This window comes from Staurois parvus, unplaced genomic scaffold (assembly GCF_062004578.1).
Source record: "Staurois parvus isolate SC_StPar_1 unplaced genomic scaffold, SC_StPar_1.0 ptg000005l, whole genome shotgun sequence".
NCBI classification, from domain to species: Eukaryota; Metazoa; Chordata; class Amphibia; order Anura; family Ranidae; genus Staurois; species Staurois parvus.
Window position 1 is genome coordinate 4,752,130 of NW_028317801.1, and position 26,700 is coordinate 4,778,829.

General features: G+C 42.1%; 1 protein-coding gene across 1 annotated transcript in view; it reads right to left on the minus strand.

Annotated features, from left to right (window-relative positions):
- The window catches only part of SHH (sonic hedgehog signaling molecule), a 33,962-nt gene extending 31,283 nt beyond the window's left edge, over positions 1–2,679 (minus strand). Inside the window, exon 1 of the mRNA XM_089693345.1 lies at positions 2,005–2,679. Coding sequence (XP_089549471.1) covers positions 2,005–2,319 — 315 coding nt within the window. The 5' untranslated portion in view covers positions 2,320–2,679. The remainder of the gene's footprint in view (positions 1–2,004) is intronic.
- Between the last annotated feature and the right edge of the window lie 24,021 nt (positions 2,680–26,700).

Sequence of the window (26,700 nt, forward strand, 5' to 3'; positions counted from 1 at the left end):
ATTAAGACACACATGAATGAGTGCTGTCACATGGAGCTATATGATGGATAACTGCTCTATGGAGGGGACCAGCCTGGATCACATCACCTCCAATAGAAAGAATAATGTCTAAAATCCATTCACATCAGGAGCTAGGACCTGTCTTATTATAGATGAATGGAAATGGGTCTAATTGTAAATAAATATATATATATTTTAAGGTGCTGTAGAACATTGCAATTCTCACTATGAAGCTCAACAAATTAATATATGAACATCTGACCTGTTCCAGTACTTAAGAAGTCATTATGAAAAAAGCAAAAAGCAGTCTTATATAGACCTGGGATATATGAGAAAGTGGTATACATGATTTTATATGTACCTGGATCCCTAGGAGCTGTCCTAATTAAACGGGATTATACACAGACCTAAATTATGAAGACCAATACAAAAGATACCCATAGAAAAAAATTATCAAGTTAGTCTATATACCTGAGGATGGTATGCAGGGTAAGAGCAGGCAATGAGAACGACCCCCCCCCCCCCCCCAGAATATGTCATAATTAAGGTGATATGGATGGGAAAGCTTTGCATATATCCCTGCACTTGAGTACTGAGGACCTGTCATGATGACTAAATGAAATACCATTGTAGACATCCCTATACATGAATCTTGAGGACCTGTCATAATGGCACAAAGAATTAAAAAGCTTTATGTGTATCTTTATACCTGAACCCCCTAAAACTGAATCCGGAGGACCTACCATAATAACTACATGAAATAGTCTCCATATACCTGAATCCCGAGGACCTACCATAATAACTACATGAAATAATCTCCATATACCTGAATCCCGAGGACCTACCATAATAACTACATGAAATAATCTCCATATACCTGAATCCCGAGGACCTACCATAATAACTACATGAAATAGTCTCCATATACCTGAATCCCGAGGACCTACCATAATAACTACATGAAATAGTCTCCATATACCTGAATCCCGAGGACCTACCATAATAACTACATGAAATAGTCTCCATATACCTGAATCCCGAGGACCTACCATAATAACTACATGAAATAGTCTCCATATACCTGAATCCCGAGGACCTACCATAATAACTACATGAAATAGTCTCCATATACCTGAATCCCGAGGACCTACCACAATAACTACATGAAATAGTCTCCATATACCTGAATCCCGAGGACCTACCACAATAACTACATGAAATAGTCTCCATATACCTGAATCCTGGGAATTACCCATAATGACTAAATTAAATAATCTTTTAGACACCCCTACACCTGAATTTTAAGGTCCTACCACAATCACTACACAAAATAGTCTTATAGACACCCCTATAACTGAACATTGAGGACTTCTCATAATAAATAGATGAAATAGCCCCATATACCCGAATCTTGGGAATTAATCATAATTAGTAAAATAAATAGTCTTTTAGATACCCCTACACCTGAATTTTAAGGACCTACCACAATGAATACACAAAACAGTCTTATAGACACCCCTATAACTGAACATTGAGGACTTCTCATAATAAATACATGAAATAGCCCCATATACCTGAATCTTGGGAATTAATCATAATTAGTAAATTAAATAGTTTTCTAGACACCTCTACAACTGAATCTTGAGGACCTACCATAACTACATGGAACAGCTTTACTGGCACTCCTATAACTGAGTCCGAAGGACTTATCAGATTGAGTAAATGAAACATTTTTTTTACACCCCTCTACCTAAATCCTGAAACATCTTCATAGCCACTTCTATACCTGAACCCTGAGGACCTGTCATAATGATTTAATAAAGCATCTTGATGGACTTCTCTATACCTGAATCCTGAGGACTTATCTTATGGAACATTTTTTATAGACCCCCTATACCTGTGTCCTGAGGACTTATCACATCACAGGACATCTTCATAGACTCCTAAGTCGTAAGGACCTGTCATAGCGACCACAAGGAGGTAGCGTTGTACACCGGTCTGTACCTGAGTCATGAGTCTGTCGGCTGCTGTGTTCTCCTCGTCTTTAAAAATGATGTCAGAGTTATAATTGGGGGTGAGCTCCTTAAACCTCTCCGAGTTCCTAGTGATCTTTCCTTCATATCTTCCACTGGCCCCCAGGGTCTTCTCGGCGACGTTGGGGATGAACTGCTTGTAGGCTAGGGGGGTCAGCTTCTTGGGGGGCCTTCTCTTGCCAATGCCCCTGCCCGGTCCACAGGTGAAGGCAGGAGGAGGGAGCACCAGAGCGCTGGTCAGAACCCCCAGCAGAAGAATTCTCCTCAGTCCCAGCATCTCGTCCATGTGAATCCTCGGTCCCTTGTGCCAGCTCAGCTCAGTGACGATGTGTGCCTAGGCTCCCTGCCTCTCCTGCCTTCTAGGTCCTTGCGCGCTGCCTGTCTGCCAGATTATCCACCGATTCCCTCCAAGACAGGTGCTCACAGACTACTGAGCTACACATCGGACTTCACACGCCACACGCAGCCCGGCACAGGGGGTAGGAAAAGTGAAAAAAAAAAAAAAGGAAAAAAAAAAAAGAAAAAAAAAGGTTTGATTGTAATGGGAGCAAGCAGGGCTGGGGAGCCTGTGAGAGCACACCGTCTTTACTGCTATATTATAGCTGCCAGGGCCGGGAGCTGATTGGCCAGGACGGGGGAGCTTCTTCGTCTAATATGTTAACCCTTCCAAATGAATCTTCAGCTCTCTTATCTGAAAGCTCACAAAATGGGCGTGTCCTCCCATGACTTCTTTGTAAAAGGTAAAAGTTTTTTTTTTTTTGGCAGGGTGACAAATGTTCAGCATTGACAGTGGAGGTTCCTATCAGGAGACTATCAGCTTGTACATCTACATTTCTAAGGAACCTCTCTGGTGTCATAAGATTATTGGCAACAATTCTTTCACTTTCAAAATAAAAGGATTTATCCAATTATTTATTCAACAATTTCCAAAGGAACAGGCTGCAAATCTGAAGCAAGTCACAACACAAAGTATTACATACTTTGCTGAGACATAGACAGGGGTATATATTGTATGGGGGGGGGGGGGGGGTACTACAATATCGGAAACATCTGTCAGTCCTCTATATTGTCTATGTCTTTTTCACATTGGTAACTATTTATCTGTCTACTAATTATCTTTCTTTTTTTCTGTTTACTAGCTATCTCTATTTTTCTTTCTTTCTTTCTTTCTTTCTTTCTTTCTTTCTTTCTTTCTTTCTTTCTTTCTTTCTTTCTTTCTTTCTTTCTTTCTTTCTTTCTTTCTTTCTTTCTTTCTTTCTTTCTTTCTTTCTTTCTTTCTTTCCTTTCTTTTCCTTCTTTCTCCCTCCCTCCCTCCCCCTCTTCTCACTGTATTTATCTCTATTTCAAATGTATGTCTATTTACATATATATATATATATATATATGTACATATATTGGTAATTCTCATCTCTTTCATCATTCAAACAGATCAGTACCCTTTCTATTATCTGTTACATTTTTCTTTTCTATCTATCTATCTATCTATCTATCTATCTATCTATCTATCTATCTATCTATCTTGTAGAGAGCTAGCCAGCAATTCCTCCTTTATCCGTCTTCTTCCTTTTCTTTTTCTTTCTCTTTCTTTCTTTCTTTCTTTCTTTCTTTCTTTCTTTCTTTCTTTCTTTCTTTCTTTCTTTCTTTCTTTCTTTTCTCTTGTATCAGTCAAACATATCATTACTCTTTCTATTATTTGTTACATATTTCTTATCTATCTATCTATCTATCTATCTATCTATCTATCTATCTATCTATCTATCTATCTATCTCTCCTTATCATTTTTCTTTGATAAGAAATATCTATCACTCCTCTTTATTATCTGTATGATCTACATCTATCTCTCATTGCTATCTATCTATCTATCTATCTATCTATCTATCTATCTATCTATCTATCTATCTATCTATCTATCTATCTATCTATCTATCTATCTCTGTCTATGTCTTGTAGACAGCCATTCCTCTTTGATATCTTTTTTTTCTTTGCTCAGTTGTACATTTTCTCTCCTACTTAAGTCACTTGTAAATTGGCTGTCCTGGGCCCCCTATTGTGAGTCATTAGGTTTAAGCTTAAACCCCGGTTAAAACATCCGCAAACATCAGCTCTTCGTCTTGATCCCTGGGTAATGAATGGAAAAAGGACACTCAATACATCAGAATGAATTGTCTTTGGTATCAGACAGCTGTCTGTCTGTCTGTTCTGAGCTCCCCAGACCTCTCTCTGCCCAGGTAAAACTAGTAGAGGTCCCCCAGGCTATATACAGTGTGGAGGGGGGATACTGCTCAATGTAATAGGGGGAGCGGTCCCTGGAACCAGTTTATTATTGTAATACACTTCCAGGCTTTTTTTAGCCATTTATTTAAACATTGTTTAAAATAAAAATAGTCACATACATTTTATATATATTATATATATAAGAGAGAGAGATACAGAGATACTGTATATATACAAGGTCAATGAATGAATTATCAGGGGACCTTATTTGTGCAACCACAACATTCAGAGCAGAAGTGGCCCTGGACCTAGAGTGGATCTGTAGAGAATCTATAACCCAACAGCACACAGGTATCTTTCAGAGTAAACAGAGATGTGTTGCTGCAGGTAACAACTCCACCTTTACTGCAAGTTTCATCAAAAAGGTTTGCTGAGAATGGTGGGACTTGTTCTTCAGCTGCTGAAGCAAAATCAAAGGAAACTACCAAAGTTACATCATAGTTATCTATATACTAATATTACTTGCAATATTTCAGAGCTGTTAGACACCAATGACCCATTTATTATTATTATCTGCATGCACTACTTTTTATCAGTGCACCACAATGCAACCCACATTATTGTGTTCCTGTGTGCTGTGCTAAGATGCACATCGTAAGGTAGGTTCATTGGGGTGCCAAAGACTTTGGATGGTAATGCAGAGAACCAGCACACCTACCATGTATTGCTGTGTGCTGCTATGCTGTAAACAAAGCCTTAGACCCCATTCACACAATATGTGATGTAGGAGTATGCACAATATTGCATGCATTCCTGCAGTGCAAGAAAATGCATTTTGTCCTGGCAGACATGCTGCAGAGCCATACATTCTTTAATCCAAATCAGTCTGTATATACAGAGCAAAGCATGCTTGTTATACTCACTGTGGAACCTAAGGGGTTAATCCTCTGCATTGTGTAAAAACGCTGTTTGATCCGGACTTCTCTGATTCTCTCCTTCATCCATTGCCACCTCTTATTTCCTGATAACACATTTCATGTGGAGTCACTCTGCACATGCTCAGTTTTTCCAATGCACATGGGAGAGTGCATGTGATCAGTACAGGGCCAATCAGCACTGTCCAGACAGAGGTCAGGGGTTCTGCATCCTCCTAGTGATTGAAAACTCTTCCTACAAGCTTTAACCAGCACTCTGCTGGACACTGATAGAAGTCACAAGACTGCTGGTGAGAAAATGTATTTAGCAGTTTATATTTACTAAAATAATTACACTTCCATGTTCCCTGTACTGTGGGAGACCAGATATAGCGAATGCAGGATCCTGGGTTTAGTAACACTATAAAGTAGATAATTTTGTTAACAGTCCTAAGACACACATACATAAAGAGTAATTGTAGGGCTGAAAATATTAGCTTCTCCTGGAGAAAATGCTGCTCCAAACTCTCTTCAGTAATAGTCATATGACATTCTTTATTTTGCCAGTTGGAGCACAAAGCAAAACCCTGGCACCTCCACTAATTGGGGAGCATGCAACTCACAACCCTGGTGCTTTAGGCACCCAGCACTGGCACATGAGAGTCTTCACCCTGCATAAGGTAAGGGAACAAAGTGAAGGTGAGGGATGAGAAGATGTCAAAAACCTATAGTGAAGTGAATGGCAGAGTTGTCCAGTGTGGTCTGTTTAAGGATGGCCTGGAGTCCTCAAGTTTGATGAACATAAAAAAAACTTTATTTTACCAAAACATGCACTTCGTGGTTATAACGGTCCACTTCTCCTCAGTTTACAGTGAAACACAAATGTTTGACATTTGTGAGCTTACTGGTCCATCCAGTAGTGTCCTACCCAGGGGTGGACTGACAACTCATGGGGCCCCCGGGCATTAGGGGATCATGGGGCCCCTGTGTCCTTGCCTAAACTCAAAAAAGCCTATGAAAAAGGTACCAGGGGCATCCTACTGACACCTTGACCTCGGGCAGTGTCCGAATTTCCAAATGGTAAGTCCGCCCCTGGTCCTACCAGTACAATACCCACCTGAGGATCCAGGATTTGGACTCCCGCAGTAGCAAAAGCAACTGATCTACCCCATGTAGAGACTAATCTTTTTTAACACCTGCATTCTTTGAAGGTTGCAAGGTTGCCCTCTCCCCTGTCTTATTTTTTTCTGGTGGATACCTTTGGCCTCTCTTTTTGGTATCCAATCTGCTTTTGAGTCCAACCCCTCAGACCTTTGTGGGCCACCACCTCCTGAACCCCAAAGTGAAGCTGGTGGGGCACACAGTAAAACAAATCTTTTGCTTCTCGTTGCATGGTTTCACTTTAAGCCTGACTGTGTGACTGAACTATATTGTAATACCCTATTGTAGCAGACCTGCCTTCACATTCACCATGACAGGCTCCATTGCGTGCTTTCTGCTCTTCTTTCTCTGAGGTGTCTCCTGAAAGTTACCTGGTAGCTTTTGTCAGCTATCGGCTGTTTATTCAAACACAGATAAAAGAAAAATAAAATCAGTTGGGGGAAAAAAGTTAGTGATTGTTTGATGTGGTCTGTGGTGTTGATGTAACAGATGATTGAATTGTGCCAAAGTATAAAAACCTGCTTGTAATGTTGTGGGTGAGCTTCAGTTCTTAACTCCCACCTTCCTGGTTCAAACACTCCTTTTTGATGAATATAGCAGACAGCTGAGTACCTGCTACAAGACAAAAGAAAAGCAGCAAAAGTCATGCAAAGGGCTCTTTTAAAATGAAACCCATAAGAAAAGTAGAGCTTCTACCTGCATTAACCATAGACCGGTATATAAACTCTTTATATACCTCGTTGGTGATTCATTAGCCCACAAGTGTCCAGGGGTAATAAGACACGGCCAACAAATTGGTTAAAACTTGTACATGTTGTTTGGATGTTGTCCCTATCTACCCAAACCTTGTAAATTGCTAGCAGTCCAACCCAAGAAAAATTGATAGTTGGAGTAGACTGGTCACAGAGGGGGGTCATCTATTAGTAACATGCTTTTGCTGAGTTTGTCTGAATAATGGTACAATGTCATAAGAAATTCATTGTGGTCATGGCTATTTTGAGTACTTATCTGACTTGTGCAGGTACAGAGCAATACGGATAGCTCTGTCTCCATTGAGCAGAGAGAACTTTGTGGGGTTTCACCAGCAACATGATTTTTATGAGAGGTATGGTCCACAGTGTGCATAGAGCAGTGGACCATGGTGCTAATGTCATAACATCAACATCATCTAGGTCTACCACCTCCAAGAGAAAACTAAAGAGGAAGAGGTCTTAGTATGTGACTGGCCAGAAGACATGAGAAATCATATTTCAAGGGGGAAGATGGCTCAGGGACAGAAAGAGGTTTATTTACTAAAGCCGGAGAGTGATTGATTAAGCTTAATTTAACAAGGTGAGGTTAGAAGCTGATTGGTTTCTATACAGAAGTGAGCCTTAATTTTCACTCTCCAGCTTTAGTAAATATTCCCCAAAGGGTCCTGTGATGAGAGGTCATGGAGCCTGGAGTTGAGATTTATTGTGTATTTGCACTTTTGCAGCCAAATCGGGATAGCACTAAAGCAGCCATACATTATACAAATTTCTTGTTCAATTTTCTTTAGATTTGCCATCAACTATGTAGTGCAAGGGCCTGCCTGACTGCATTCAAATTGAAAATGTTTAGGTTTGACCTCATATTATATGGTTTTAGTAAATCTAAAGGAAACTTGTGCAAGAAAATTGTATAATGTAAGGTCCCCATTCACATAGCATAACTTTAAAAAAGTTAACCTGCAATTGTTTAATATTTTTTTATACTCTATTCTGAACCCTCCAGCAAGGAAAAAAATCCCAGGTAGTTTATTTATTTCAGGTACTTATATAGCGCATTCACATCAGTCCCTAACCCTCAAGGGGTGTAAAATCTAAGGTCCCTAACTCACATTCATACATACACATACTAGGGACAATTTAGACAGGAGCCAATTAACCTACCAGCATGTCTTTGGAGTGTGGGAGGAAACTGGAGTACCTGGAGGAAACCCATGCAAACTCCAGGCAGGTGGTGCTGTGGTTGGGATTTGAACCAATGACCCTAGTACTGCCAGGTGGAAGTTCTAACCATTTAGCCACTGTGCTGCCCATCTCTTTGTTTATGAGGAGGCTGGGCTGTTTGGCATAATTAACCTTCTCTGTAATGTGCAGGTAGGTCTTCATTATCAATTGTAACTAGATTTGAACACTGTTTGTTCTAACAAAGGGTTAAAGGTGTTGAGGCTGAGATTCTTGCATTGTATGTTAATGAGGAAAAACCTGGGACAGGCACACTGTAACATTGTTAAAAAAAAAACTTGCAGTCAGCCATTTCCCCTCCTGGGAAACATCTGAAAGGTACGAAATATTAAAAAAAAAACATTTTTAGGCATGCTGTGTAAACACTTAAAGCGGAGCTCCACCCAAATGGGGAAGTTCCGCTTTAAGGATTGGTCTCCTGTTCCTCACTAAGGATTGGCACCTTTGGGGAGCGGGTACCCGAAATTGACAGGTACCCTCTCCCACTTCTGCTGTGATCACCTAGGCAATCGGAAGCTGAAGTTGTCCTCCCCCCCTCCCTCCTCATAGTTTTCTGAGACATGTGACAGGTCCCAGAAGACTACGGGACCATTCACAAAGTGCTCAGTATGCACAGTGGGCACTTGGCTGTGGAGCCACAAGCTGTCACAGCTGGGTGCCCACACTGAAGATGCTGGCACCAGAAACACAGGGGAGCTGGTGAAACTGGCTGTGGGGGGGGGGGGGGGGACTACGGGTCCAAGGGACAGGTAAGTGTCTGTTTTTTAAAAGTCAGCAGCTACAGTTTTTGTAGCTGCTGACTTTTATTTTTTTATTTTCACTGGAACGCCGCTTTAAGAAACATACTATATAGTGCGGTTTTCTCAAATTTGACTGCAAAAGTGGGATATGTTTTGCAGAATATGTAAACCCAACATTTCATACTCCTCATATATGTCCCTCCTGTACCATGCACTTGTATGAAAAATTATCCTGTTCTCTTTGTATTGCTTTCTTTGTGTGATATCCCTGGTTTTCCTGCCAGTCCCTCTGCTGTCATATTAAAACTGACCACACTAGGCATGAGAGCACAGCGTGGTCAGTTTTTTGGCAGTGCTGGGAGCTAATCCCATGATCAGACTTGTCCTGACATGCCTCCCCACCCCTGGACAGTCATTCACTGGGAAGTTCAGTGTACTGCTGTTTCTTCTCCCCCAACTCCTTATGCAGCTGAGAACAGAGGGTATGTGATCACTTATAAAAAGGTGAAAAAGGGTATTTATAATGTTTTTATATTGTATACATACATGTTTTGCCTTTCATTTCTATTTTAAACTGAATGGGTTGTTTTACAAGGTGAGGGTTTACATATACTTTAAGTTTACAGTTCAGTATTGGTCTGCTTTTACCACAGTATAAGGCACAGCACAGTAATGATTGGATTGGTGACTACTGGGCTGGAATTTTCTGGCAGCATCTAATATGGGTGTTTACTATTGGATAGCAGTGGTTAGCAGTGTATTGCAATCACATGTACAAACAACTTCCAAGAACTGGAGTCGCCGTCCAATTTCACCTGGTATGACTGTATTTTGAGGATTATTATAGCCTAAACCCGGACAGGCACGCCTTCTTTAAAAGGATTACTCAGTCTTGGATTAAAAAATCCATTTCAGATCCGTTGTCTGCATAAACATAAATCTTAACAGTCTGCAGGACCAAGTTATGGTCACTGTTTTCTTGTCTTCATGTTTGCTGAATTATACGTCATATATAGATACTATGACACCTGTCTATAGAACCTACAATATCAGCAATAACAGTGAAACATTATTGTACAAACTGACCTTATATTGTGTAAATGAAAATAAAAAAATTAAGAGAGAGAGACTGAGGAACAATACATCAATAGTGCATTGTATGTAATAGTGCAAGATATGAACATTTCTGGGAATAGCATTTTATTGTATTAGTTTAGTCTGTTCTGTTCTGTAATTGTGGTCAAAACTCAGAGCTCTGATAGCAGAAAATTTCATGAAGGAAATCAAAATGCAAATTTCTATACACTGATCAGCCATAACATTATGACCACCCACCATAACCCATTGAGGCATGGACTAGACTAGAAGGTGTGCTATGGTATCTGGCACCAAGTCGTCAGTATCAGACCCTTTAAGCCAGGCATGTCCAAAGTCCGGCCCGCGGGCCATTTACGGCCCGGGGGTCGGTTTAATACGGCCCTCCAACAGCCCTCCCTGTTCTGTATAATGTGGCCCTCCCACGGCCCTCCCTTCTATGGCAGACAGTCTTCTGCTTGAGAGCAGAGGGCAGTGCGCATGCCTGACTGCGGCACGTTCTCCCTGGTCTGTGTAAATGCGGCTGTCGCACAGCCCTCCCTTCTGTGGCAGACAGTCTTCTGCTTGAGAGCAGTGCGCATGCGTGACCACCGCGCTGGGAGCGACAGAGGGCGGTGACGTGAGGGCCGGGCTTCCAGCGTGAAGTGTGTTTCTCTTCCCCTCCCGGCTGCCGAGCAGAGACTTCAGCTCCAGCTACCTTTTTCACCCTTCACATTAGTGCAGGTAAGTTTTTTTTTTTTATTTATTTTCAATACATTGTGAAAACTCAGCTGTCAGTTGATCTTAATGTTATGAAATGAAAAGTATGTCGTTTGCAATTAACTTGGCATAAAATAATTTATTTGCATTTAATTGTAATGGTTCAAAGAATGTTCGGAAAAATGTTCGGCCCTCCACCATGTTCACTTCATCCAATCTGGCCCTCTTTGAAAAAAGGTTGGACACCCCTGCTTTAAGCAGTATTAAACCCAAAAGCAAACATTTATTATATTGCAGCTTACCAATTTTTACATGTGATGGCTGCATTCGTTTCCTTTTTAGGATTTCTTTCTTTCACTTTTATCTAATGATCCAGCCAATAACTGTTTTCTAGAAGTTCAAGCTCTCCAGCAGAATGTATCAGTTTACATGGATGAGACAATCCATTTAACACTGACAGGGGTGATTAAAATGATCAGCTTTTATTTATTCATGTAAAACATTTATCCCAAAAAGGAAAAAAAGTTTACTGTAACTGATTGTGAAATGTTAGCTGGAGTTTGGCTCCAATTTGTCATTGTACTCAAATCTGCTAATACATTTAACACTCCCCTTCCCCCAGACTGAAAATGTTGTTGTCTGCTGTGCCCTGTGCTCATTCCTTCAAAGTGGTGTCTCACTAATACCGGAGGTATGTTACTGGCCAGACTACCAGGTGAAAACAGAGGGAATACAAACCCAAAGAAAAGAAAATGGATGTGGCCACCTTATCTAATGATTGGTAAGCTGCAAAATAATACATTTTTAGTTTGGCTTTAAGTCCTGTAAGATTCAAGGTGGGGCCTCCATAGATCGGACTTGTTTTTCTAGAACACAACACAGATGCTCAATTGGCTTGAGATCATTGAGGGAGCATTCAGGGTCCCCCTTCCAAAGTTCCTGGAACAAAAACACATATCGCAGGAAGAAAGTTACATCTTTATAATGTGCCATGGGCCTAGAGGAGGTATTGGAAAGTGGAGGAAGCATACACTGGACATTCAAAGAGATATATGAACCTTGCTGGGGGTTTAATTTTCTGACATCTGCCCGAAACTAAAATATGAGTTTTTGGTAGATTTAGCCTCAGTTCATTCCTACACTAAAGAGCCACTGAAAGTTAAAGTGTTACTAAACCCACAACAACAAAATCAGTCTGTATATTATTAATTTATTTCAGGTACTTATACAGCGCCATCAATTTATGCAGTGCTTTACATATATATATTGGACATTCACATCAGTCTCTAACCCTCAAGGGGTGTACAATCTAAGGTCCCTGGTCCCCATTCATACATACACATACTAGTGCCAATTTGGACAGGATCCAGTTGACCTACCAGCATGTCTTTGAGTTGTGGGAGGAAACCAGAGTACCTGGATGAAACCCATGGAGGCACAGGGAGAACATGCAAACTCCAAGCAGGGGGTGCCATGGCTGGGATTCAAACCAATGACCCTAGTGCTACCAGGTGGAAGTGCTAACCATTTAGCCACTGTGCTGCCCAGTATATGCAGTAAAGAATTCTTGTTATACTTCCTGTGTTGGCTAAAGGGTTAATCTTATGAATTGTGTAAAAAAAAGCTCATTGATTATGTCTTCTTTTAACCAACCGTTCTTTTGCTGTCCCCAATCCATCTGCCATAGTTAGAGCAGCAGTGGCAAGTCTGCACATGCCCTGTTTGGTGTATATTGCTATTTTTTTTTTTTTAGGGGGGGTGCATATGATTAGCTCAGGTCCAATCAGCACTGTCCAGACAGAGGGTCAGGGGTTATGCAGCCTCATAGGATAGTCAGAGAAGCATGAAAACGGCTCCTACAAGATTAACCAGTGCTCTGCTGGACACTGATAGAATTTACAAGACTGCTATATTCTGCTGGTGAGAAAAGGTATTTGTGTTTATATTTACTAAAATAATTGCATTTCCATGTTCTGTGTACTGTGGAAGACCGGATATAGTGAATGCTGGGTTCTGGGTTTAGTAACACTAATAGTTGAAAGCAGGTTGAAACAATGTAGAAATCAATTTTACCTAATAAAGTCCTTTTGCTATTGTCATGTAAGTTGCAATGGAAAACCCATTAGTATAGTAAAATGTCTAACTCCATTACAGAAAGCAGGGACCTCCCACCTCCCAGAAATGTTGTGCAAATGACACTGAAAATCATTATTTCACAGGGGTACAATTGTCTTGTATTACATTTTGTTATGTGAATCATGACAGATTGGGTAAAAATATCATACTTTATGTAATGAGTGAATTTCTTCCAGGCTGCCTGAGACAGGTGCCCTTCAGTACAGCTTACAATAGAACAATTACATTTAAATAATATATTCCCCTTTGTCTTTAAAGTTTAGGAATTATTCCAATTCAGTTCTGAATCTTGCTTCTCTTTCTACATCCAAAGCCATCTATAGTGCATGCACTCAGTTGTCTCTTTTAATAACATTTTGCTGTAACGGACATGGAGTGGAGGTGACAGTGTACTATATATAGGCACTTCCAAATGCACTTTCTTTTCTTAGTGAAATTCCTCATTCTCTTACATGTACTAGAGACCAGATGATTCTTTGTAGTAGAGGACATCAGAGAGGAAAATGTAAATGGCATAACAGATATTAACCAATTGAAGGACATAGCATCCTTCTCAAAGTGCCAATGCAGGTGTTTGATGACCTATGGCAGCGTGTCATTGACTATAAAGATATTCAAGCATCTGCCAATGATAGAAAATAATTGGCTGTATAGAGGAGGTAAAGTTCGCAAAAGCTGAACGAAATCCTTTATGTCTACAAACTGGAATATGTATTTAGGAGTATTATTCTGCCTGTGATTATTTTAAAGAAAAAACACCCCTGTACCTCTGTTATAGGGAAAACTGCCCAACCTATACCCAGCTACCCATTGCAGGACCCTTTATCTTATTATAGGGCTGTTGGGGGTAATGGTGTGCTCAGAGCCAGAGGACCCCGGAACCTGCAATGCAACATATCTTGCTGTTTGCCCACCATGGTAACTTGGGGATGTCTGATGTTGCTTCTGTTTCATATCTAGCATCAGCTATATTATTCCCTATTAAATGTGGCATGTAAAGTAATGTGTTAGTGTAACACAGGGTTCTCCAAACTTTACAAGGGCCATGTTGTGTATTTTAACAGATACTCAGGGCCAGTTTACTCCGGAACATGCATGTTCCCATGTGTTTTCTGCACATTCTTATGCGGTCAGGTTTTGCAGCGCATTCCTTTTAATGGGCTCCAAAATGCACTGGAACTTGGAACGTGCTGCACAAAACTGCACGGCACGGCAATACTATGCGATTTGGTGTCCACAAATATGCTGCATTTGAGAGATGCATTTTGGGTGCCATTAACAATTCATTGGCACCCGAATACCAATTGCAAAGGCACCATTTTCACCTCCAATGCCCACACCACATTTTGGTGTGACCCAGCCTTTAGGGGCCAAAAAAAATTTGTTTTATAAATGAATGAATACAATTTATATAAATGAAGTACTCCTTACATCCAGGAGTGCCAGGTAGAATCTCCCCTTTTTTCCAGGAGAGCCCAGAAGAGCCTCCCTTACATCAGAAGAGCCCCTTAAGTCACCTGTGGGTGGGCTCAGGGAGTTGGCATGTGGGAGCAGGACACCCCTGATCGGCACAATGTAGTGCTGGGTTGAAAGAGAGAGCCCTCTGCAGGGTTGGACGGCCAGGAGAACGGTGGAGGACACACAGGGGACAGATAGAGAACCCTGCCACATCTGACCTTTAGCTTGGTTTAGGACGCAACTTTTCTGCGCTTCCAGAGGCAGGGTCAGGGATCTCACACACTGCACACCTCATAAAGAAGTGTAATCTGAGACCTGAGTGGATGGAAAGGCTACAAACCCTGTACACAATTTCATAGGAAAATATGCACAGCTGAGGTTGTCAATCACAGCCTGTTTATTGAGGTTCTCCTCCCCAGACCCCTTTGATTACTTGGATTTAGTACAGCCTGTCAGAAATGACTCATGGATAGTGATGGGCTGAACACCCCCTGTTCGTTTCATGGTCGAACATTTGTACCTAACGAAAGTTCGACAGCGGTATTTTACCACATCTGAGTATGCGGTAAGATAACACACAGCTACTAAAATATGACATCAGTTATATTAATAAGTCATGTGGTATTTTAGTAGTGAAAACATTATTTATTGTTTCAGCTGTCAGCTGAATGTAAAAGAAATTGCCAGCATTGCCTTGCAATTAAAACATTTTTTAAAAACGGTGTGGGGTCCCCCTCATCCATAATAAGCCCTTCAGGTTTTTAAAAAAATGCCATGGGGTCCCCCCAAAATCCATACCAGACCCTTATCCAAGCATGCAGCCCAGCAGGTAAGGAAAGGGGGGGCCAGTGAAAGCCCCCCTCCTGAATCATACAAGGCCACATGCCCTCAACATGGGGGGTGCTTTGGAGCAGGGAGGCTCCCCCCCAAAGCACCCTGTCTCCATGTTGATGGGGACAAGGGCCTCTTCCCCACAACTGTGGCTGGTGGTTGTGGGGGTCTGCGGGCGGGGAGCCCCCTTTAACAACAGGAGCCCCAGATGCCGCCCCCTCTCTATGTGCATGAGTATGGGGTATATGGTACCGGTACTCATTCACAAAAAAAAGTGTAGTGTACAAAATGATAGAGGACAGTCTTTGACAAGTCCCTTATTAAAAACAAAAATGTTTAAAAATTACCCCCGAAGTAGATCCAACATCAATCAAGATGCCCGGTGCCAATGCTGACCCAAGAAAAGAAAAAAGGAAGAAAAGAAAAAAAACGCTCTGCTCTCGACACTGGCTCCCATCGTCTGACAGCTGTGCTGGCCTTACAGTTCTTAAATACTGTGATGATGTCACAAGGGGACAGGGTCACCCCACCCCCTTGTGACATTATTATGTGCTGTAATTGGCCAAAGCTTTGCTTTGACCATATCACAGTGCACTGTCAGGGCACAGTGCATTGTGTGGATCAGTGGGAGAAAAGCCTGCCGAACGCCCTTACCATATGTGTGTTAGCTGATGTTCGATTCGGAGATCAAGCCCAACCCTACTCATGCAGATATCAGAGAAATGAGGCAACAGGCAGAAACCACACTTGATGCTTTGGAGACACTATAGAAGGATATGCTTTGTTCATTTTTTCAAGACAGAGGTTTACAACCACTTTAAACTCATGATTCAGTAGAATAGGCTGTCAGGGACATTGCAATGGACGTGCTTCTTTAATTTAACTAACCACTGCTTTCTACATATAAACTACTTGCCTATCGGGCACTTTCACCCCCTTCCTGCCCAGGCCAATTTTCAGATTTCAGCGCTGTCGCACTTTGAATAACAACACTGTACCAATATAAAATTGTTATCATTTTTTGAGACAGATAGTGCTTTCTTTTGGTGGTATTTAATCACCACCGGGTTTTTCACTTTTTGCTGAAATTTCTTTTTTAAAAAAGAAGTTTTTCTTAGTTTCTGTTATAAAATTTTGCAAATAAGTATTTTTTTCTCCTTCTCTGATGTGTGCTGATAAGGCTGAACTGATGGTTACTGATAGGCTGCACTGATGGGCACTGATGAGACTGCATTGATATGCAACACTGATGAACACTGATGAGGAGGCACTGATAGGTACTGATGGGCACTGATAGGCTGCACTGATGGGCACTGATGGGGAGACACTGATGAGACTGCACTGATATGCGACACTGATGGACACTGATGAGGAGGCACTGATAGGTACTGATGGGCACTGATAGGCTGCACTGATTGGCACTGAGGAGGAGGCACTGATGAGACTGCACTGATATGTGACACTGATGGACACTGATGAGGAGGCACTGATGAGACTGCACTGATATGTGACACTGATGGACACTGATGAGGAGGCACTGATAGGTACTGATGGACACTGATAGGCTGCACTGATGGGCACTGATGAGGAGGCACTGATGAGACTGCACTGATATGCAACACTGATGGACACTGATGAGGAGGCACTGATAGGTATTGATGGGCACTGATAGGCTGCACTGATTGGCACTGATGAGGAGGCACTGATGAGACTGCACTGATATGTGACACTGATGGACACTGATGAGGAGGCACTGATAGATACTGATGGGCACTGATAGGCAGCACTGATGGGGCTGCACAGATGATCAGTGCCTTGATTATCAGTGTACATGTCCCTGTCAGAATTGCTAGTTATAGGCTCTCCTCTCCTCACACTGTGACAGTGCGTGAGAAAAGGAATGCCAATAAATGGCAAGTTTGTTTTCATTGTGATCAGCTGTGATTGGACGCAGCTGACCACATGGTAAAGGGCAGCTATGTTTGGCCCTTTACCGTGATCTGTGATCAGCTGTGTCCGAAAGACATAGCGATCACAGAGTGTGCTGGATGCGTGCCCCAAGGGGTGCAGGGGGTGTTTTTCTGGGGAGACATCTATAGATGCCCTCCCAGAACTAGCTGACCACGTCTTTTGGCTATAGTGCAGTTGGTAAGTGATTAAGAACATATGCATAAAATTAATATATTGTAATAAAGATCAGATTATAAACTTGGAAATATTTTAAAAGTACAATTGACCAAACAACATTGTCCTTTCCCTATAAGCAGTCCTGCAGTCTTTTGTGATGCTGTCTGATCTAGCAAATGCTGTTTGGTTTAAAGCAGTTTTAAATGCAAATTTTTTAAAACTAAAATAATAAACATGTTATACTTACCTGTTTTGTGCAATGATTTTGAACAGAGCAGCCCCAAACCTCCATTTCTGGGGTCCCCCACCGAAGATCTTGGCTCCTCCTCTTCAGTGTCTGCCCCCATAGCAAGTGCAGCAAGTGCGGGCTAGATCCCGAGCCACGCTGTGTGCATCTATTGACAGCCCCACCCCATCCACTGACTGTCAGCGAAGCTTGTGAGAGCAGGGAGAGAGGAGAGAAGAATTCATTACAGTAAAAAACATTTTACCTTTAGAACCACATTAACCCTGAACTGGTGTCACCCACCTAGCAGGGTCTTTTTCCAGTAAGCCCAGCTACACACCTCCAACCCATCAGATTCCACAGTGGACATTTACAGTGCAAACTTTTCTTAATAAATGAACATAATCAGGCATGCCAAGCAGAAATGAATCTTCACAAATCAAATCAGAAGCAATGAAATGACAATTCCTTTCTCCTTATTTTCACTGGGAGCAAAAACATGGCAGCTTGTCAGTCTTCTAATGTAAACAAACAGCAGGTGCTTGTAAACTTTTCTGAAAACTGACTTCAGAGTCTCTGTTGTGGTTTTGATGATGAATTGCTCCACAGTGACTACTGTTATAGAGGTCATTGAGGGCTTGCTTTAAAGAGACACTGTAACCTTAACCATACAGGCCAAAGTCACACTGTTTCTAGAAATGGCATCACCCTACCACCACATAAGTACCATACATGTGCTTCATTGCAGCTCCCTGCTTCTCTGAGGCTGGCAACATTGCCCATTGCTTTTGGGTATAGAGGAGCATAAGATCTACTCCCCTGTGATGATGTCTGAAGATGAACGTAAGGTAAGGTAGGTGTATAGGGCTCGAGTGGTGCCCTTTCCAGAAACACTGCATGGACAAGGTGACAGTGCCTCTTTATAGCTATTTAACTGCTTGCCTGGGCATAGGTGCACTAAACCTTCCCCCTTCCCAGCAGCATTTACTCATTGAGAAAAAAGTGAAATACCCAGCACATTTTGATGAATTGGTGAGCACATGACTCCCTCTCCCTATCCTGTGTCTACTAAGGGGTATGATTCTCCTGATTGGCCCAGCACTGTCACATGGAGTCCATGAAGATGCACATAGCTCTGAGGTGTTGGTTTATTGGCAGTGTTTTCTTTACTTGTAGAAAGGATCACGGACAACTATAATCCAAAATTTGACTCCAACTTCATTTTGCATCCCCTTCTCCTTTAATACATGCCACCGTAGATGCCAACAGGATAGAGAACTTCAAAGAGACACTACATGTTAAATCATTTTAAAGTCCTTCCATTATGATGATCACATTCCAAATGTTCTGGAGGATACCAGCCAATCCATTTGCAAAATCCTCTCTTCATCAATTTTCTGAAGTAAAAAAATGTGGCTGACATCATTCTGCAGGGCACTACCTAGAAAAATGTGTCCAACTTCATTACCTCATCGAAAAATTATGCCAAGGGAATCTACATCACAGACTGAAGATGCTCTGGTAGACTATAAGATACTATATTATGTAAGGCAACATTTTAGGTGGAAGCATGAAATACCGTAGAAGGGAGAAGGTCTGATTTTTCTGTCTTCTTTTCTCCCTATGAATCAAATAAAAATTGCTTTATATTGCCGCAGATCTCATTTCAAATCCATCTAATATTTCTTCTCTGCTATTTCTGATACACTGGCTAATCACTTGCAATGCCCAGGATTGCTATTTAAAGCATTAAACATTCCTTTTTTTTAAAAACCATGCAAGCTAAGCAGTGCGGAAAAGCATTCCCCACTAGTTAACAGTGTACAAATAGTTACCTAGTCCCTATTCACCGCTGCTCCTTAAGTGCAGCTTCTCTGAGCTTCCTTTTTGGTGGGAGTGTGCAGTCATCCAGGTCACAGGAAAAAGTACAGGTGCCAGCAGCCAATCAGCTTGGAGAAGGATAGTGGCTTGCATGCACTGTTTTTGTATGGATGCGCATCTATTCAAAGTAATAAATGTAGAGAGCATGCGCACAAGAGTGGTTATATAGAAGCCTTGAAGAGGAAGGAGCCACCCTGAAAATGGATATCGCAAGCAGCACTGGGGGGGGGGGGGGGGGGGCAGCTGAAGCAGCAGGAAAGAAGAGGCAATATATCAAAGTAAAGTCTTAACCTTAGCAGTGGGAATCTATTTGAAATATTTTGCCTTTAATATCACTTTAAAATGCTAAAGTGATTCTAAAGACAGAAGGTTCTCTTTACCTTAGTGCATTCTCTGCAGCTCCTCCTTTAGCCACCCTTATACTTACCTGAGCCTGATCTCTATCCAGGGCTGTACCTGAGAGCATCATCTCTCTCGGCTCTCTCTCTCCTCACTGGCCATGGAGGCAGTCAACCACAGCCTGTGAGGATAGAGTGAGGGCGGGGCCAAGCTGCGCTGTGTGTGTCAATGGACATGCACATCACGACTCAGGATCAAGCAGCTTGCTATGGGGGCACTCAGCAGGGGGGAGGAGTCAGGAACACCAGGCAGTCAACCACACCCTGTGAAGATAGAGTGAGGGTGGGGCCAAGCTCCACTGTGTGTGTCAATGGACATGCACATCATGACTCAGAATCAAGCAGCTTGCTATGGGGGCACTCAGCAGGGGGGATGAGCCAGGAACACCAGGCAGTCAACCACACCCTGTGAAGATAGAGTGAGGGCGGGGCCAAGCTGCACTGTGTGTGTCAATGGACATGCACATCATGACTCAGGATCAAGCAGCTTGCTATGGGGGAACTCAGCAAGGGGGAGGAGCCAGAAACACCAATGGGGGACCCCAGAAGAGGAGGATCAGGGCTGCTCTTTGCAAAACCATTGCACAAAGCAGGTAAGTATAACAAAAAACCCCTTGTAATCACTTTAACTGTATTCAAAACTGATATTTGAACTGATAACAATTCACAAACCAAAAATTGCATGGCCTTGTGAGGCACTGGAAAAGTGAGGCAAACACACTTTTGGATTGTTTAAGCCTGTCAAGGACTTAATGCAACGTGTCCACATGCATGTGGAAAAATGCATGTAAAGTGTGCAGATGCCCTAAATGTTATTATTGCTAAAGCCGATACTAACACTAATACTATTGCTACTACTACATATAACACAGCACTTTAAATTGAACCATTTGCATTAGTCTCACTGCTGCTACCCTTTGAAATAAAGCAAATACCATCACAACATACCAGTTTTACTACTAATTTACTACTGTTGCCTCTATTGCTATTACAAGGGTTAGTCATTATATCATTATCTCTAGATGTCTTATGCTTTTTCATCTACTAGGTCTGCTGTTTTGTAGCATATGAACTCAGTGCTTAGGGCTGTGGCTGGGATCCTGGGGGTTAACCTATCATGGGGGTATCCCTATATATATATATATATATGTTGTGTATATGTACATATACAGTATATGCTACGTCTACATCTAGAATATCAGTTATTGATTGTGCTATTAATTATGGTTTTGGTGTGCATAATGGTAGTCACAGGGCTTGATTTACTAAAGGTGATTCCTTTTGAAAAGGAAATTTTAAATTTGTAAGTGAATGTGGTGAAAGTTCATTTTGCAAGTAAAACCCATTGATGAGCAAGGAAAAGAAACAAAAACCTGTATTTTTGCATGTTCCAGATTGGATGTTAACGGACAATTTCCTTGCAAAGTGGACAGTCTATTTGTATTTAGTAAATAAACCCAAAAGCCTCATAATGTGCAAGCCTTGATAATATTTTCTTTTTTTGGGGGGTTTAGTAAATTAACTATAGAATATGTACAGGGGATATTGAGAATAGTTCAAAGACTCACTAAAGTTCAAGTAATAGTTAGAGCTGCACTATAGGCAATTAGCTAAATATGCCAATGATATGTATGTACGGGAGCTGCTTTACCTGCCAAAGAATTTGTATTTATTTCCATCCAGTCCCGAGATTTACACAGCCCTTCCCCACAGCAAAGCCATGTCTTGCAGTGTAGGAGATCTGATTTTTTTTCCTTCTGCAGCAGAACTTTTGTTCCTCCCCAGTGAAATGAGAAGCAGCATACTAATGAGTCCATCTCTGTCATTCTGCTCTGTCTCCTATCAGGATGCTGCTTGCAGGGCAGCCCAAGTGATTGCTGCCCTATGCTGCTTCTCCTCCCAGTCTAAGTTCTGCTGTAAAGGAATTGCCATAGGCCAATACCAAGTCAAATCTGGATGCTTACACTTCAAGCATTTTATAAAATGCATTTATTGATGTTTTAATATTTACAGAGCTTCAGTAAATTATATATTTTATAATGGCATGGAGTTCAGCATCACCTATATCTCCTTTCTCTTGTTTGTTGCACTGTAGAATTATAAAGTAGCAGTAAATATAAAGCATGCTCCCTCTGATAGCAATTCTGCTATTAGTCCCTTCTATATAATGGTACTACACCATTTTTTGGTGGTGGGGGTGGAGGGGCGGAGCTTGTATAAAAACGCTTTTATCATTCAGGTGTGCCCATAGAGCAACATGATCTGTAAATACAGCCATGACCGTTGTGATCATCATCCATCCAAGATCACCAGAACACGCTCAAGACATGGAAGGTATATGCTGAATCCCCTGATGCAATCATCACCAGGTTTATGTAAACAAGAGAAGAGTATTTTATTCATCCTATGATAGAATTTTCTGGAACAGTCTGTTTAAGTCTGTATGTGTCCTAGGCCGGGGCGGACTGACAATTTGGAAACTCGGGCACTGCCCGAGGGCCCGGGGTCAGATTGAATACTGAAAGAGAGGCCAAAGGTATCCACCAGAAAAAAAGAAGACAGAGGGGAGAGGGCAACCTTGCAACCTTCAAAGAACGCAGGTGTTAAAAAAGATCAGTCTCTACATGGGGTAGATCAGTTGCTTTTGTTACTGTGGGAGTCCCAATCCTGGATCCTCAGGTGGGTATTATACTGGTAGGACCAGGGGCGGACTGACCATTTGGAAACTCAGACACTGCCCGAGGGCCCGGGGTCAGTAGGGGGCCCCATGAGATGCCTCTGGTAGCTTTTTCATAGGCTTTTTTGAGTTTGGGAAAGGACACAGGGGCCCCATGATCCCCTATTGCCCGGGGGCCCCATGAGTTGTCAGTCCATCCCTGGTCCTAGGCACCCTTAAAGTGGCATTAAACCCAAACATAAAAATGTTATCTATTTCAGCATGCCAATCATTAGATGTGATGGCTGCATTAGTTTTCTTTTTTTATGCTTTTTTCCCTCTGTTCCCCCTGGTGATCTGGACAAGTAACACACCTCCTGTACTACAGTGGTGCCACTCTGGATGAGTGAGCACAGGGGACATCTTGGGACAGCAGCATTGCCAGTCTGGGGGGGGGGGGTGTTAGATGCACTAGCAGATTTAGATACACTAACAAATTTAAGCCAAACTCCAGCTAATACAGTATAAGCAGGTACATCAAACAGTTTTTTTTCCTTTTGTGATAAATGTTTTACATAAATAAATAAAAGGAGACCATTGTAAGCAACCCCGTCAGTGGAAATGGTTTGCCTCAACCCGCTATCTGCTACATCTACAGAACAACATGTTCAACAGACTTGCTGGCCAGATCACCGGGTGAAAATAAAAGAAAGAAAGCCTAAAAAAGATGCCTAATGCAGCCATTACATCTAAGAATTGGTAAGCTGCAATATAATAAATATTTGCTTTTGGATTTAATACTGTGTTAACTGCCAACTTACCACTCACTGATCAATGACACATCATTTCAAGTTCTTAATGAGGAAACATCTTTAGAAATGAAGGTTCCAGTCTTTTCACTTTCTCACCCATTAGGATTTGTAGCCATACAGTCATGGCCGAAATTGTTGGCACCCTTGATATTTTTCCTGAAAATCAAGTATTTCACACAAAAAAGGTATTGCATTAACACATGTTTTGCTATACACATGTTTATTCCCTTTGTATGTATTGGAACAAATATAAAACAGAGGCAGAAAAGCAAATATGACATAATGTCACACAAAACCCCAAAAATGGGCTGGACAAAAGTATTGGCACCCTTAACTTAATATTTGGTTGCACACCCTTTGGAAAACATAACTGAAATCAGTCGCTTCCTATAACCATCAATAAGCTTCTGACACCTCTCACCCGGAATTTTGGACCACTCTTCCTTTGCAAACAGCTCCAGGTCTCTCTTATTGGAAGGACACCTTTTCCCAACAGCAATTTTAAGATCTCTCCACAGGTGTTCAATGGGATTTAGATCTGGGCTCATTGCTGGCCACTTCAGAACTCTCCAGCGCTTCTTTGCCATCCATTTCTGAGTGCTTTTTGACGTATGTTTGGGGTCATTGTCCTGCTGGAAGACCCAGGATCTTGGACGCAAACCCAGCTTTCTGACACTGGGCCCTACAGTGCGACCCAAAATCCTTTGGTAATCCTCAGATTTCATGATGCCTTGCACACAGTCAAGGCACCCAGTGCCAGAGGCAGCAAAACAACCCCAAAACATCATTGAACCTCCACCATATTTTACCGTAGGTACTGTGTTTTGTTCTTTGTAGGCCTCATTCCGTTTTCGGTAAACAGTAGAATGATGTGCTTTACCGAAAAGCTCTATCTTGGTCTCATCTGTCCACAAGACGTTTTCCCAGAAGGCTTTTGGCTTACTCAAGTACATTTTGGCAAACTGTAGTCTTGCTTTTTTATGTCTCTGTGTCAGCAGTGGGGTCCTCCTGGGTCTCCTGCCATAGCGTTTCATTTCATTTAAATGTCGACGGATAGTTCGCGCTGACACTGATGCTCCCTGAGCCTGCAGGACAGCTTGAATGTCTTTGGAACATGTTTGGGGCTGCTTATCCACCATCCGGACTATTCTGCGTTGCAATCTTTCATCAATTTTCCTCATCCGTCCACGACCAGGGAGATTAGCTACAGTGCCATGGGTTGCAAACTTCTTGATAATGTTGCGCACTGTGGACAAAGGCAAATCTAGTTCTCTGGAGATGGACTTGTAACCTTGAGATTGTTGATATTTTGCCACAATTTTGGTTCTCAGGTCCTCAGACAGTTCTCGTCTCCTCTTTCTGTTGTCCATGCTTAGTGTGGCACAGACAGACACACAATGCAAAGGTTAAGTGAACGTCTCTCCTTTTTATCTGCTTTCAGGTGTGATTTCTATATTGCCCACACCTGTTACTTGCCCCAGGTGAGTTTACAGGAGCATCACATGCTTGTAACATTCTTATTTATCCGCAGTTGTGAAAGGGTGCCAATACTTTTGTCCAGCCCATTTTTGGAGGTTTGTGTGACATTATGTCGAATTTGCTTTCTTTCCTCCCTTTTTTTGTTTTGTCCCAATACACACAAAGGGAATAAACATGTGTATAGCAAAACATGTGTTAATGCAATACGTTTCGTGAGAAATACATGATTTTCAGGAAAAATATCAAGGGTGCCAACAATTTCGGCCATGACTGTATATTAGATGTTGGAAGTCTTGTGTCTTTAAGATTCTCAAATGAGACAGTAAGAATAAGTGTTATTGACTCCATAATTAGTGGACTGTAATTGGATTCCTGCTGAGTTAATTAAATGCTGTAAATGTATTATTTTTCCTTGTGACTGATTATTAATTGGCATTGCATCGGGGAAAGATTTCCAGCAAGTTCTATGTTATGTTAATGTGAAATTTGTTTTATTCTACCCAATTTGCCCTTTCAAGCTTTGTGCTAAATTCCAGCATAAAGGGCTCTTACTACAATGTAGCGTGTATTCATTGCACCTCCTGCTTCTGGGCTTCATGGTACCTGCGTGCCATGCCTTGGCTACTCCAATAGTGAGATCTCCCTGTCACGATTCCTGACCCGAGTTCCTCTTTCACAATAGAGCCCCCAAAGGTTAGAAAACATTTTCAGGTACTTTACCAAAAACTGCAATATCAATGTTGTGTGGACTGACCCTTAATTATTAGCAGCAGCGCTTCTGATGCAACCAGTGCTGTCCCTAGGCAGGTGCGGGGGGTGCGCGCCGCACCGGGTGACACCTATCGCACGGGGTGACACCAGACCCTCTCCACGAGCTCCACGAAAAGGAAAGTTTTAAAGCAAGCGGATGGATCGGATCTACGGATTGACCGTAATGGATCGGAGTCCGATCCATTATGCTCCCCAATCCGCAGATCCGATCCATTTTGCGGGGATTGTTGGCTCGCTTTAAAACTTTCCTGTTCGTGGAGCTTGTGGAGAGATCAGCCAACCCCGTATAGGTTGCAAGCCGACGATCCCCATAGGATGGATCGGATCTGCGGATTGGGGAGCATAATGGATCGGACTCCAATCCATTATGCTCAATCCGCAGATCCGATCCATCCTGTGGGGATCGTCGGAGGGGTGACACCAGTCTTACCGCACCGGGTGACACCAACCCTAGGGACGCCCCCGAATGCAACTATGATAGTTAAAATAGATTTAAACCCTTACTGGATGGGGTTTGCTAAAGTACAGTACATCATAAACAACAGACACTTTCATAGTTTTCCTTCTCATTTCAATGCTGCTGTTCTCCTCCAACCTCTTTCAGCCACTTCTTGGGTATATGCACTCACTCCAGCGTTGGTTGCACATCACTAGCTTTCTGATATTAAAAACAGAAGCACTTTACATATATTTATTGTACATTCCCATCAGTCCCTGCCTTCAAGGACTTTAAAATCTAAAGTCTCTTACTGACATTCATACATACACATACTAGGGCCAAATTAGACAGGAGCAAATTAACCTACCAGCATGTCTTTGGAGTGTAGGAGGAAACCGGAGTACCCGGAGGAAACCTACGCAGGCACAGGGAGAACATGCACATTCCAGGCACAGTATACAGTATGTTGGCACTATCGCCTACATTCATTATCGAGGCAGAGTGGCAGTGCAGGATTACTACTGAGAGACGGGTTTAATCCCATAATAGGAAGTGCCTGAACAAGGAACCTAATGGCAGGATCACCAGGCATACATTTAACCCCTTAGCAGTGCTTCCCATTAGCCCATTGTATATGG